At 44.1% G+C, this 15,477-nt stretch overlaps 1 protein-coding gene across 5 annotated transcripts in view; it reads right to left on the bottom strand.

Annotated features, from left to right (window-relative positions):
- Positions 1–8,442: 8,442 nt before the first annotated feature.
- Positions 8,443–15,477, bottom strand: part of CYLD (CYLD lysine 63 deubiquitinase) — a 33,974-nt gene continuing 26,939 nt past the window's right edge. For all 5 annotated transcript variants that reach the window (XM_081018143.1, XM_081018144.1, XM_081018142.1 and 2 more), the window contains exon 17: positions 8,443–14,528. In XM_081018143.1, the coding sequence (XP_080874269.1) occupies positions 14,344–14,528 (185 nt within the window). In that variant the 3' untranslated portion in view covers positions 8,443–14,343. The remainder of the gene's footprint in view (positions 14,529–15,477) is intronic.

Genomic DNA, 15,477 nt, shown 5'->3' with positions numbered 1-15,477 from the left:
TCAGGTTACATACGCTTCAGGTTACAGACTCCAGTAACCCAGAAATAGTGCTTCAGGTTAAGAACTTTGCTTCAGGATGAGAACAGAAATTGTGCTCCGGCGGCGCAGCGGCAGCAGGAGGCCCCATTAGCTAAAGTGGTGCTTCAGGTTAAGAACAGTTTCAGGTTAAGTACGTGTCGGAAATCAAGCCTTTATCAGGAGAAACTGGCAACTCTCCCAGGCACCCGGCTTGGTCTCCTGTTGACCTCCCTGTCTGCTTTCCTGGCAGGATCCAGGCAGAAGTCGCGATAGGCGATCCTTCTCAGCGTGAGAAGAACACACCTCTCTTTCCTGCCCCCCCCCCGGCAGGGGAAAGAGATAGACAGAAATGTATTTACATGCCTTTATTTCTGTCTTTGCAGCGTTACAGAAAAACATGACTGCTCTCTTCATACTCCTGCAGTCGAGAGTGAAACAAAAACTGTACTTCCTGTACAAGAGCAAAAGGAAGAGCTCATATTACACTCTGAGTTAATTCCGGTGCATTGCCCTGTGAATTGACTGTCCCTCTGTTTCCCATGGAACAGTCCTAACATTTCATCATGTGCTGTTTTCAAGCTAGCAGCTCGCGGCCGCATTGCTTCTATATCGTAACAGTACGGACCTCCGGAACGAATTAAGTACTTAACCTGAGGTACCACTGTACACCATAAACACAACATTTTCACACATTAAAAAGGGGGTTCTTTCTTACCTTGAGACCTCCTTCCTTCCCTCCACGGGTTCCAATTCTAAATTTTATGTTCCCGCTTTTCTATCGCAAGAGCATAGTGGCCATTTCGGTTGCCGTGATCTCATGCGATTTCGCAACACAGTGCCCCCCCCCCCCATATTTCTTCAAGCACAGCACCTGGGATTGAACCTGAGAGTTTATGCATGCAGAGCAGATGCTCTCCCCCAAAAGCAAGAGCAATATATAACAGCAGAAAATGGCACAGAGCATCAACCCCAAGGTAGCTTTTTGCAATACATTTGGGTAAGTTAAGGCTCCCATCTGCCAGCTCATTTACAAGACCTTGCACATGTAAATCTACGTTTATGTAGTTTCTGCCTTCTTAAATTTACTCAGCTTTAATTTCCATACAGATGGAACTTTGGTCAAAAATTTATTTGAGAAGTCACCTTACACCAAGCCAGGCTGTTGGTATATCTACCAAGGTATGATCCACTCTGACTAACAGCAGTCTTGACATACCTGCTACATGAGAGACTGCCTCACCCCTTACACACCCAACGCATCCTGCAGGTATCTGTCTCCTTGCAGTCCCCCAAATACCAGAAGGCCACTTCACAGCAACTCAGAGCAGGGCTTTCAGTTTACCTGCCTCAGCATCCCTGCTGAGCTAGGACAGGTACCCACTACTTCTGCTTACAGCAAATAATTGGAAGACATTCTTGTTTTGACAAACTTTCCAATGATTTATTTATTTATTTAAGTATCTGGCTGGGTGCTTATTTGTATTGTATTCCAACCCACCTTTAGTTGTTTCTGCATTGCTTCTGAGCCATTTTTAAATGGTTTTCATAGTATGACTGCAAATCCCCTTGAGCATTATGAAAAAGGTAATTCATAGATTCATAATAAGATAGAATGATCTTCCTTGATCCTTTTAAAAACTGGAGATGTCACGGGCTGGACACTACCAAGGAGACCCAGTTCATTAAGCACAGTCTCTCTCCTGAGGTGCCGTGATCACCCAAGGTCCCAGTTTCAGCTCTGGACCACACTAGAGGAGGCTTGACTAGATGGATGCTGGTTCTTCTGCTTAGAACAGGCATAGGCAAACTCCAGTCCTCCAGATGTTTGGGACTACGATTCCCATCATCCCTAGGTAACAGGACCAGTGGTCAGGGGTGATGGGAATTGTGGTCCCAAACAACTGGAGGGCCGGAGTTTGCCTATGTCTGACTTAGAAGGCATGTGCTCCACCTCTGAGTTTAGTTATTCATTATATATAAACAATACAGCCAGGGCCCATGCATTGCAAAAGCTGTGGCTACCCCATTCAGCTGCTAGTCTTCTTATGCAGACATAGTGTGGTGGTCTGGGTAAGCTTCAGGTCCAGGTTCAGGTGCCCCCAAGGTGGTGGCTGGTCTTTTCAGATGTGTGATATGGACATTTACAAGACATGAAGACCAGACCCTCCAGGTATCCTGATTTTCCAGGGATGCCTGTGACTTAGAGAAGCCATCCTGGTTTCTGATTTGATCCCAGAATGTCCCACTTTTCCTTAGGATGTCCCTATTTTCATTGGAGAAATATTGGAGGGTAAGGAGTTATCCGACCCCCGAGCTGCTTGAAGGCAATCCTGTATAGGGAGGTTTTTATGTTTAATGTTTTATTATGTTTTTATATGTGCTATATATGTTGGAAGCTGCCCAGAGTGGCTGAGGCAACCCAGTAAGATGTGTGGGGTATAAATAGTAAAATCATCATTATGGAATGGGACGTCCATTCATCGGAGAAATGTTGGAGGGTATGCTAGATGCAACTGCAGTTAGTAAGTGTGTGCCCTGATTTCTAGCAGAGGGCTGTCCCTGCTCCACCAAGGAATAAACCTAGGACTTTCTGCATGCAGCACACTTGAGTGAGTTCCTTCCTCCTGCTTCCTAACAGATTAAATCAGGGATAGCCAATTAGGTACCCTACAGATGTTGCTGAACTACAGCTCCCATGAGGCTATGGCAGCACAGCCATTGGTCAGGGATGGTGGCAGCTGTAGGCCTAGAAGATCTAGACAGCATCATCTTGGCTATCCCTGAATTAAGGGCATACAATCCTGATTACATCAGGCCACAAAAGAATGGAAAACCTAAGTTATACAAACCATGCAAAAATAGAAAACCTATTTTCCTGGCAGAGGACACCTGCTTTTTAAAAGGTGCATCACAGACAAGTTCAACAGGCACCCCTCTCAGTAGGAACATGCAATAATGGAAGAGCTACACAAAAAAGGCATGACTGTCAAATAATTGCAGGAAAATCAATATTATCACAGCAGGTACAAATGAGGTTCGATGTGTGGCCATCGAGAGTCACCACTGCTGCAACTTCATTATAGGCCCGTTCTTGTTTTCACGACCAAGACCGCATATCTTCAGCCTTCTGTTTCAATAAAATGATTTCCCTTTCAATTTGGGCTAATACTCTTTCAGCTCTAGTGTAATTGGCTATGAATTGAATTGACACACGCTCTGCGCATTAATATACACTAGGTTTTAATTACTTGTATACTCAGAGGTTCATAAATGATCATCTCACGCAACCCTCATAGCTTGCCTGACAGCAGGTGTGAGGAACCTTTAGCCCTCTAGATGTTACTGAACTACAACTCCCATCAACCCCAGCAAGGATGGCCAACTGCAACTTTTGGAAGGTCAAAGGCTCCCCACATTTGCATTTGCAGAGACTGTGTCTGAGGACCAATCCATGCACTGTAAGCTTCCAGTTTGCTTCACAGATGTGCAGCAGTCAACACAAAAAATAGGGCAGGCACAACTGTCATTAAAAAAGAAGGAAAAGAGTGAACATAAGACATAGCCTTATTCAGAGTCAAACCACTGACCCATCTAGCTCAGTATTGTCTGCACTGACTGGCAGCAGCTCGCCAGCATTTCTGGCTGGGTTCTCTCCCAGCCCTACCTGGAGATGCCAGGAATTGAACCTGGGTCCTTCTGAGTGCAGAGCTGATGCTCTACTACTGAGCTATGGCTCTTCCCTGAGAGATGACCAAAACAGATCCAAGTTCGGAAAGAAAGCCAAACGAAGAAGATGCAGCAGCTGCAATTTGATACAGCAATTCCTCTTCCTCTCAAAGAATGGGATGGGCACAGCTCTTCACACAGCAAACGACTTGGGTCGCAGGACTAGGCAAGCAGTCAGGCACTCCTTTAAGTTGGCTGGGCCTGTGAAGTTTGTTGGTGTCCTCAGTACCAGTTCAGTTTCTTACTCCCAGTCACCACCCCAAAAGGGGAAGGCTAGTGCCTCTACTGTAAGAGATGCCTGACCAGGGGCAGGGGTCCAATAACACAGGGGCAGAACACCTTGTGGTCCCTCCCTTTGATCACTGGCTTTCTCCTCCAGCTCTGAAGTTTCCTAAAGCCCTGATTTCACCTCCCCAACCTTCTAGGACCTTCTCCATGTCTATCCAGTCCCAAATTCCACAATCTCCTCCCACGCCTCTTCAGGATCTGACCTTTCTCTCCAGGACATCTCTGCAGGACTCATGACAACCTCTGCCTGGAGAGCAACCACAAACAAGAGCATCCGGTGGAGCAAATGTCTGATCCAGCATGAAGCGACTTCATGTCCTTACCCTCATCTTGAGCAAGCTCCCTCCCTCCCCTTTGCTACTTCTTCAAAGCCCTTCCTTTGGCTAATTAGCCAACTTTCTCGAGTCTTAAGGAGGAGAATCACTGCCAGCTGGCTAGCATCCCAGCGCTCCTGTCTGCCAGACACTCGGAGAGCAAGCAAATGTTTCTGTCAATGTCCATTGAGCAGGGGACACAGAGCGCCCAGTGAGCCTGGGCCTGCCAATGACTGCAGAGCCTCGGAATACTTCCATAACTGGGTCCGCAGAAACCAAAATGCTAAGCTGCAAGACGGGCTCGGTATTTTCTTCGCTGCCACAGGCAGATTAAAATCCACCACAATGAAGAGAGAGACTCAAATATATACAAACGTCTTCTGTATTACACTAACGGCATAATCAGCTGCATGAACTTGAGACTCTTTGGATTATTGATAAACAGCCAGTTTCTGCATAGTCGGTGGTTCACAGCATTTGTGGTATTTGGGATTTTGTATTGGTTTGGGAGGAAATGCTGTTTATTTAAAGCAAACCTATACAGAATCCCAAACAATGAATGCTACAAAGCACGGTACAAGTCTGTTGCAGCAATGAGTCTCTTTCAAGTTCATGTTACAGATAGGTAGCCGTGTTGGTCTGCCATAGTCAAAATAAAAAAATCCTTCCAGTAGCACCTTTAAGACCAACTAAGTTAGTTCTTGGTATGAGCTTTCGTGTGCAAGCACACTTCTTCAGATACACTGAAACAGAAGTTGCCAGATCCTTCTATATAGTGAGAAGGTAGGGAGGGGTATTACTCAGAAGGGTGGTGGGAATGGGAGATTGGCAGATAGCTGAGATGAGCCTGCTGACGACTCTTAACGACAAGATCTCAAAGTAGCTGTTTTACTACAAAGGAATTTCAGAAATAGACTGGAAAGAGAAGCTGCTGAATTGCAACTCATTACCAAACTTAAAACCATGGAGAGACCTGGTTTGAACAAAGACATTGGATTCTTATCCCATTATACATGACTAAGCCATTTCTCAACTTCTCACCCCTTGGCTTTTCCTGTAAGACCTATTACAGTCGTTAAGAGTCGTCAGCAGGCTCATCTCAGCTATCTGCCAATCTCCCATTCCCACCACCCTTCTGAGTAATACCCCTCCCCACCTTCTCACTATATAGAAGGATCTGGCAACTTCTGTTTCAGTGTATCTGAAGAAGTGTGCTTGCACACGAAAGCTCATACCAAGAACTAACTTAGTTGGTCTTAAAGGTGCTACTGGAAGGATTTTTTTATTTTTTCAAGTTCATGCAACTGATGGTTGAGTTCTGACTCCTTAGGGAAAGCTCTATCAGGTGCCAGCTTCCAAAAATAATTGTCTCTTGTCTGGCCAAGGGGGTTGTTTAAATGGTGCTGCCTGAAAAGTCAGTCATCACTCCACAAGACTCCCCCCCCCAAAAAAAGCTTGTGGAGCAAACCCCAATTTTAAGGTAGGTTAGGTTGCATTTTATATAGAAACACAGCTGGTAATACGCCAGTTTTTCATAAAGGCAATGGCAGGTTTGAAGGCCATCCACACAGGATTTTTGCTTGTTGTTTGGAAGGTTTCTCCTGCCCCACAAATCAAATTTTGCTCTCTATTGCTGGGTGTGGGAAGTTGCACCAGTGGTCCTTCAGCCTGCTGCTCCTATGCTTGAACATGGTGGTAAAATTTCACCCATTGCCGCACTAAGTCACCTTAGGGAGACTCTAGCCTCCTCTTCCCCGCTCTTTGAGGGTTCCTGGCACACGGCAGAAGAGAATGGGTGAATGTACCTGTAAATCTACTCTCTTTAACATTTTGCTTTGTCGCTGCAGGTCTTGTTAAGGAAAAGTAGTGTCCCAATTCTCCTGTTTAAAGAACTGTTTGAAACCTGCAGCTGGCCTGAAGCCCAACTCTTCAATATAGCTCACATCAAAAGGATTCCCACCCCCACCCAAAATTGGCCTATTTTAAATAATCACAGAGTTCAAAAGCTAGCCGATGCTTTTCTAGGATCTCTTAGAAACAAAACAAAACAACCCAGGAAATTTCTGAAGTTGAGCCAAGTAATGGCATTTGTGGGGGGTAGGGGAGAGTTGTAAACAGCCAATATTTGGGACTCCCAGTCCTGTGTTTTGAAATACAAGAGATCCAGCGAGAATTATGGGGTGTTGGTCCTCCTATCTTTGTTCAGCTGCTGTTGACCAAAATGCAGTAAGAGGTCCATGGAATAGTGAAAAGAACATTAGGTCTGGATGAAGCCATTTCAGGCTCAAACAAGGTCCTACAAAACTCACGGGATAGTTTTGCACAAGCCAGGAAGGAGAATGCCTTACCAAAAAAACTGTAATACCTCTTCGGTTCATCCCATTTTCAAGACATTAAAAATCAGCATGAAAAATTCACACCCACTTTTGTGCACATCTCTCCTAATACTGTATGCTCATTTAAGCATTTGTGCACCTTTCTAGGGCATATTTATATGTGTTATTCTAAAAAAACCCCACATTTTTGCACACACTCCCCTCCCCCACTAAACATACACATCCCCCCCCCCCATGTTATGGTCTGAGAACTACATTTCAAAATCCAGAGGAGCTTAGGTAGTTTTCTGAGTTGTGCCAATTAATCGATCTGTTGGTGGGCAACAGACAAAATCTCTGGGTGGAGATGGAACCGTCAAGTTCAAAGGATGCCCCTCTGCAGATGCAAGCTTTGCTTCCCACAAGCTCTTGCACAAAACTGCAAAACTCTGCAATACTCTGTAAACCACATTTAAAGTATGGGAAGCACCGTGATCCAGATTAATCCCAAGTACATCCCACCTCCCTGCATGCCCATATTAAATCATCCATGTTTCAACAAGAGGTGGGGAGTTGGATCCAGCTGACAGGCCAGATCCCCCTGTTCTCTGACTCTTGGATTCAGCCACCTGTCAATCACCTGAGAGCATCAGAACGTCAGCAACATCCACTGGCCCGTGTGGCAACCTTTCCCTGCCAGACTTGCTGCAAGCATTGTTCAGCGCTTATAGCAAGTTTCATTCTTTAGGCAGGAACTGGGTTGTGCTATGGAGGTCCACTAGAGTTATGCATCCAGTTTATGCCCCAGAACCCTGGTTCAAGAAGTGGACTGCACATGGATCTACTTAAGGCCTGTGGTTTGATACAGCGGGACTCTACTTCTATTGCTCTGTCTCTCTGCACAACTGTTATGAAGATAATATGAGCTAGCCCCGCCCCCCCACTATACCACCCTATGCTCCCGGGTAGGGAAGCATGGGATTAAAATGTGATTAACTCATACACATTAAAACCTTATTTAAACATGCTTAAAATATATATAAGCAATTATAACTACTGTTCAGCTTGAGTATGTAAAATAACTGGGATAATGTGAACAAATTAATTGGCACTTAAGAAAAATTAATGCAAATTAGTTGCATTTCACAGAGCATCTCAGCAGAGAAGGGAAGCAGGCAGCAGTTGTGTCTTTTCGCCACAAGATGGCACCTGATGCATGTATTTCAGCCAGAAGCTAGCTGGTGGCAAAACTGAAAAACAAGTTTTGCCATTCCAAGTTCAAGATATATAATGAAACAATGGTTCCACAGCTAAAGGTATTTTAAATAAAATTACAAAATACTAGAGCCAAGGTGTGGGTTGAGGGAAGGATTGGGCCGCCCCATTAGTGCAAGGTAGTCCCTTAACATGCTATACCCAATGCACAGAGGCTAGAGCACATTTCAAACGTGGGACTTCACACAGGAAGAGTCACATGTGCAAACTTTTGGGTCTCAAGAGTGATGAAGTTATGCATCAGATGGGGAACCTGTGGTCCTTCAGTATTACTAGATGCCAACTTCCGTAAGCCCAAGTGAGCAATGCCAAAAGTCAAAGAAGAATGGGGAACCTCAGGAAGGCCCCAGGACTCCCCACCTGTGCTATACATTATCACATTTTTTTCCTTTCTGCCCCTCTGCCATGTACAAACCACCCAATGAAGATCATGTAAACACCACAGAATAAACCCCTTTCAAGGATCAAGTGCCTTTCAAAGCTCCCCCAAGTAATTTAGACAGCCATAAAAATGATAAGTTTTAATAAATATTAATACAGAAATAGGATATGGTACAGTCTCTTCTCTGGGAAATTAAGGCTTAATTACAGCAACCCGATATAAAACACTTCTCTAAGCTCTTGGTGGAGACAATCTACCGAGGAGACGACTGTACTCGAGCACAGGATGTTTATTTAACAAAAACACCAGGAATTGTGCAGGCCAATGCAAAACACGCTTTGTTACAATTGCGGAATAAATAAAACCCAAAACCTCTAGAGAGGCAGTCTGAAGAAAAATAAAAAGTTCCACCTTCACATTCACACAAACGCAGCTCTTCTGTAACCATCTCAGCCCTGGGAGCACGACAGCAGGGTTTGGGCACCGTGGTAACGTTGCAACGTCTGCGGGAAAACCTGAAACACGACCTAGAAACAAAATGATTCCACATCTGTAGGCATTTCGCTCTGTATATGCGAGTGTTTAAATGTTCACCTTTGTACAGTTGACATGAGAGGATTAAAAGGACAGTTTCAGAATGCCAAAACTACAATGCGCAATACAAAAGAGGAAGGAAACCAGGGTGCGTGTGAGGATTTTGTTTGGTTGTTTTTGAGGGGATGAGATATGTAAAGATGATGCTAGTTTTTTTCTTCTTCTTCTTCTCTACTTCACATCACAGTCAGAAGAGAGAGTTCACAGATGCATAACTGCTAGGGAGGAACTGCAACAGCAAGTGATGATGATTTGAAGATGGGAAAACCACCACCACAGATCAAAAACCACCACAAAAAAACAGGGCTTATTATATACACCACCTCAACACACACACACATAGCACTTTTCAATGGAGGCAGCCCAAGTATCGGGATACATGCTGTCTCACTGTACACAATGCCAGCTCTCGATGCTTCGTTGAGCTTAAAATAAGAAAGGCATAAGGAACAAGGCCCCTAAAGTACAGATACGTTCGATTTTGCTACTCCCCACCAACTACGCAGCCAGTGGAGAAGGAGCAGAAGTTCCACAAGTTACATGATCATAAGCAGTGACTTAGCCACCTCAACCGCGTCTCTCATCCTCTTGCACATTTCCACAAGGGTCTTATTTTAAATATTTAAGGCTTCTCATAGAGTCAAGTAACAGAAGCCACAAAAGCAAAGTGGGAAAGATTGCCACAACAACATTCAGAACACAAGTATCAAAACACCAGGATTACGAGCAACAGAACCAGAAAATGCTACAAATGAAGAAGAGGGTGTTTTTCAAAGGTTCAAAAGAAGGGGTCTTTTACTCCTTTCACAGACCATGTGAGGTGGGGTGGGATAAATGGGGCCGTCAAGCCCCCGATTGTTTCCTGCAAGTGGCCCATACATATTTTGCAAAAGCCAAACTATGGCAAGCCACAGGTAATATCTGGCAAGGTAATCTCCTCTCCATTGCAAAGCAGACTTGGGAAGGTGTTTTGCAACAGAACAGGGGAGAAGGGGAACAGTTCTCAGCTCCGTCCAATGTCCCAGAGCAGTATACCCGAAAGCAAACACAGGTCCTTAAAGCACTGACGAAGGCCAGGTTACCCTTGATCTAAAGCAATCCCTCCTAAGGGAGTTTTGTTTGCTTTGCATCAAGGGGCTAACTGGGCAAATCATTATGTGTGGCTGCAGCATAAGAAGTAGTCTGAATTTTATAAACAGGATCAAACTTAAAAGATTTCCAGAAAGTTGGACAATTTAAGGTCACAGTTCCTCCACTGCAAAAAAAACAACAGCCCACCCCCACATATAGTTTAATCTCCATCCCAAAGGTTTATGACAGGTGTTTGACCTGTACAGTTGTAACATGCATTTAAATCTGTAGCTTGTTGCATCCACAAGTCTCAGGAACAAACCCTGTGTACTTTTGCAGTGGAAAGTTCTCCCTCCCTCAAAAATATGAATCATCAGAGAGATGCCTAAAGTATGTATCCAATACATTTCTGCTCTAAAATGCTTTATCCACTTCACTTTTGTCAGTTAACATTTTACCATTGTCTCACCATGATTCAATTTTATGTCTGGCCTCAGATTTAAGACCGGAAAACTACGGCAATTGATGGAGACCAGGAAGCAGTGTTGTGCCAGGCCCTATTCACACATGCCTCTAGCATAGGCTACCTGCTCAACAGCCTGCAGCAAGTAAGAACGACCTCCAAGAAAACATTTTGCCAAAAGTGGTTTTCTTTGCTGCACTGTTTTAAATTATTTAGATTTACTGTCAGCTGCCCTGAGCATTGTGAATACAGTGGAAAGTGTATAAAATGGGATTTTTATAAGTCAATCAATTTCTCTCACTTTCGGAAACAGTAGTTTTGCAAACTGTTTGGGTATCTTCAGGGAAGCTGGGAAGGACACACACAAACCTTAGGGCCACAGTTAATAGTTTACAGATAACAGCAGCATAGATGCAAAAGGGGGAATGGTGCAATCTCGTTCTAAATGAATGAGAACACACACTGGAAAATGTTTAAGTATAAATGGTAGCGGTGTTGGCCTATAAGAAATATCCCAAAATCTGTGTTAGGGTTACCAAAATAGCACTAAAGAATACAACAGCTTTCAAAAAGCTTGGGTACTATATAGAGTCGGGATCAGGCAAAGTGGAAGAGACGGGGTGGGGGGAGAGAGGAATTGGGGAACTTGGGCCAAAAGAGGGAAGATATCCCCTTCCCACTCTGATTTCAGTTGCTTTGGAAGGGGGAGCAGGGATGCTAGCTGGTGCATGAAGTCTCAGTAGAGGCAGAGGAAAGCTTTGATTATTGGGGGGGGGGGGAGGCTGAACAAGAGGTGGTGAGGACTGAACAACATCCGAACAGGAAGGTGCAGCCTTTCCTGGTCAGAACCAGGTGCCCCCTTTGCAGATGGGGTGAGAGACGACTGCCCCAACGGAGCAGGAACTTGCAAACTCTGCATTTCCACAAGGCAAGGGAACAAATCACTCCTCATCTTCAAAAGCTTAGGGCAACTTTTGTCACTTCTGAATCCTACTCCTGGATCATGATGCCTGAGCCCTGTGTCTGCTGCTGAGCCTGTACCGTTACTTGCCTGTAGGTCTTTTTTACTTCCAAATTAAGAGCCACAGTGTCTGTAAATTGAGTGCAATTTAAAACAGAACTTTTTTTTTTAAAGAAAGTCTTATTCAAGATGAAGACTTAACTCATCCTGTTTTATGCCCTCACCCAGAGGGTTGCAGCCAATGAGGAAACAGCAGCCACTTCCAAAGTAGCAGGAAAGAAGTTGTGAGACAGTTGCGGACTAGGGGGAAAAAAAGTGGCAGGAGTAGTCATGGGGTTGAGAAAGCAGGTGGCAGGTATTGGGGGCTGGGTAGGAGTCCCAGCCATTTCACTACATAGCTCCAGGGGCTTTTGCCACCTCTGCTATACTGCAGCAAAACAAAGTGGCAACTTAAAAGTGAACCAACACAAGATGGACGATTTCATTTTATGCAACTTAATACACAGTTCGCATCCCAAACCAAGTGGAATTTAGTCCTATGTAGATGATGCATATACTGCATCCCACGTGTGAGTTTTTAGCAGGCTTGGATGCTTATGAGGCAACCAGGTGTGTGGGTTCAAGCCTGCACTGCAGCAAAAATTCATCCAAAGCAACCCTAAGTGTGTCTTACTCTCTCCCATTTCTAATCAGCAACCTGACCTAAGACAATTCACGTATCTACCCATTCACCCACCCCAAGCTAAAAAAGAAAAAAAGAGAGACTACAATTTCTCCTTGCCACATTCAAATTTTGTTCGTACTGGATGTGCATTTAGCTGCTCTTTTTAAAAACGAAATACTTAAGGCAACTACAACAGGAGATATTTTTCCCACTGCAGAGAACTATTAGACTCAACAGTTCATAAAAATATTAAATACACTACAAGATACTTGAAAGCAACAAGTAACTTTTCATATGTACTGAGCAGCAAGTCAAATGGTTTGACTACACACAGACCTTACTTGATCCTTTTAATATGATAAATGTGTAAGTCATCTCCTAAAAAAAAAGGAAAGAAAATAAATTCAGTCTAAAGCATCAGCTTCCATTTTATAGACTACAGACTTCTGAGCCAATGATGTTCCCTGAGGCAAAAAGCTGAACATGCTGTCAAGGATGCCGCCTTGTGCCTTGAACCTTATTAATATTATGCATGGGTGTCTGGAGAGGATATTTTATCCCAACAACTTGAAGGTATGTATCACACTCTCAAATCAAATACTGTCAAATCCACCTCACAAGCAAGGTGCACCTGATAGTCCCATACAGGAAAGCAGAATAAGGACAAAAGACTATTTTTGGGGTAGCCAACATGGTGGACTTCAACTGTTATCAGGATTCCCATCAGCCCCAACCAGCCTAGCCGATGGTGACAGGTGATGTTGCAGTCCAACAGCATCTGAAGGACACCAGGTTGGCTGCCCCAGCCTATTATTCTTTACTACCTTGATTGGCAATCACACCAACCGTAGGGAAAACCACAGCAACAGAACTTCCTCACCAGTAATGCCTTAGCATTACTCAAAGAAAGACTGCGGTGTACATATACTACACGGCTGAATTCCTTATGTGACCTAGATTTGATTTTCACACACACACACACACACACACAGACACACGAAAAAGATACTTTAAAAAGGTTAGCTCTTTAACATCCCTGCTGTTTTTGAACCTTTCTAAATCAACTTTGCCACCTTCTTTTTACCAATCACAGCTGCAAGTCATAGGATGGTCTTTGACTCTCAGAAGTAAAACTACACTGGAGTCAGAAGTTCCAAGTGACTGGGCAGTGTCAGGGCAGGGGGATTAAAAAATTCATGAAAGCAAACATACGGGAAGTTTGCTAAGGAGTTTTCCAAACGTAGGAGAATACCAGAGTATAAGAAGCAGTTTTTAAAAGCAAACTTCCACTGAAAGTCAAGCTTGAACACAGTGCCAATGTAATGGAAATACCTTTCAGAAGAATTTTATGTGGGTGCACCCATTATGGAAGCATGACATCAGAATGAGTCATCCACACAACCTGCTCAGAGGTGATCCTGCAAACACCATCCAGGTCACAGAATAGACTGAGTGAGTTGTGTGGATAAAGGAAAATACCGAAATGCTTCCAGCTATGGGAATTAGTCTAAACACCAACTTGTAGCTACAAAACATTTACACCAGCTTAATCTTCGCCGTTTTCCAGCAGGCAACCATTAGCTACAAAGGGAACACTGAGCATTCTTGGTCCAGGGGAATACAATGGAGGAAACAGACAGCCAATGCGTTTTGCACACTCATTCAACACAATAAAGATGTTTTGTTCCTGTTGTGATTTAACTTATACCAGGTCAAAATAAGCAAAACAAAAGCCTCAGTGCCAAGATTCAGGCCAGCATCCAGTGTATTACAGAGGTGAAGTGCCTTGATTGTACAACCTATACAATGCTGGAGAAAACACACATATTAATACAGTCCTCTCCCTTAGGCTTTGTGGTTCCCTGGATGAGGTCTATGCAGAAAATTTCACAAGGCAATTCTGAAACACATAAAACTTCACTCCATGTACACAACTCCTCTGAAATTGCAGCCTAAACATTTTAATAGCTTCATTTAGACTTCTTTTATTTTTTTAGAAAAACCCTACACGCACACGCACACACACGCACTTCCTAGAGTGCAAAATGCTTATTAAGTACTTTAGCAACAGAACATTGCATTGTAAGGTTTTTTCCACCCCTTCTTTAAAATATGCACTTCTTTTGCCATAGACGTTTGCTTTCCACCCCCTTTGAAGCATCCATTGCCGGCAACAGATGCACGAGCAAGTGCGCCGACAGTCCTGCTGAATCTTCTTGGGCCACAGTCAAGTTGCTGGGAAGCTGCTTCACTTCTTCCAGACAACAACTTTTCACTTGTACAAGCTCATGGTTGGGCTCTGATACATGCACATATAAGCGTCACAAAGTAGCCTTCGTGCACAGCCTTGAATTCTTCTGGAGTCCAGCGAATGCAATTCCTCAAGGGACATTTTCAGGTACTCGCCAACTTCTGGGCATGGAGTCACTTGAGGGATATTAAAGCCATTCTGTCCTCCTTTTGAGAGAAGGAGAGGGCAGACGGGTTAATTCAAGGGGGTGGGGGGACACAATTCATTACCAACTATGCAGTCCTGAGACTGTAGCCTCCCATTGGTGTGCAATGGTAAGGAGCATGAGTTCTCCTTGATGCCAGTTAAATCTCCACCATGTCATTTTTTTAAAAAAAGTTGTAAATCAGTTTGACATTCAATTATAAATCTATTTAAATGCCAATTCTCAACTTCAGGTCCCCACTCCGCATGACCAGGGAATGAAGGAATGAAGACAATGGATAGGACTGAATTGGGGTGGGCAACCTGTAGCCCTCCAAACGCTGACAGACTTACAACTCCCATTAACCCTGCTTACTGGTGACTGGGGATGACAGGCATTGAGAGTCCAACAATAGCTGGAGGGCCACAGCCTCCCTATCTTAGGGCTAAAGAGAGAGAAGCAAGCTCAACATTTAAGCATGTGGAGGCACTGAGAGCAGGGAGCAGTGGCAACCCCAGATCAACAGATTAGCAAGAGAAGATTGTGGCTGTTTTAAAAAAATCTCCCCTGTAAACAAATGCTTCTTCACTGGAAGGGAAGGTTGCCGGGTGAAGAGATGTACTGCATCCACTCAGGAGACATTCGTAGTATACAAACTGCCCTTCTGTGTATATTCCACCTATTATAATTGTCATTTTTCCAGTTACTGGATTTAAAAAAAAGAGTTTTATATCTGAAGGTAAGCTCTTATAAAGGGCACATATTCTGTGCATGTCTTATGCTGGACTCAAAGATCTGACATCCAGTATCCATTCATTTATCACATTTTTACCCTACATTTCTTCCCAAAGGCTCAGGGTGGTATATGTACTTTTGCCCTCTCTTGTCTCTTCACAAGAGCCCTGTGAGGTAGAATTGGTAGGCGAGTGCCAGGTTCAAGGTCACCCACTGAGCTCCATGGCAGAGTGGGA

This window comes from Podarcis pityusensis (assembly GCF_964106645.2).
Source record: "Podarcis pityusensis genome assembly, chromosome: 8".
Taxonomy (NCBI): Eukaryota; Metazoa; Chordata; class Lepidosauria; order Squamata; family Lacertidae; genus Podarcis; species Podarcis pityusensis.
This window is presented reverse-complemented; position numbering and strand designations above follow the sequence as displayed.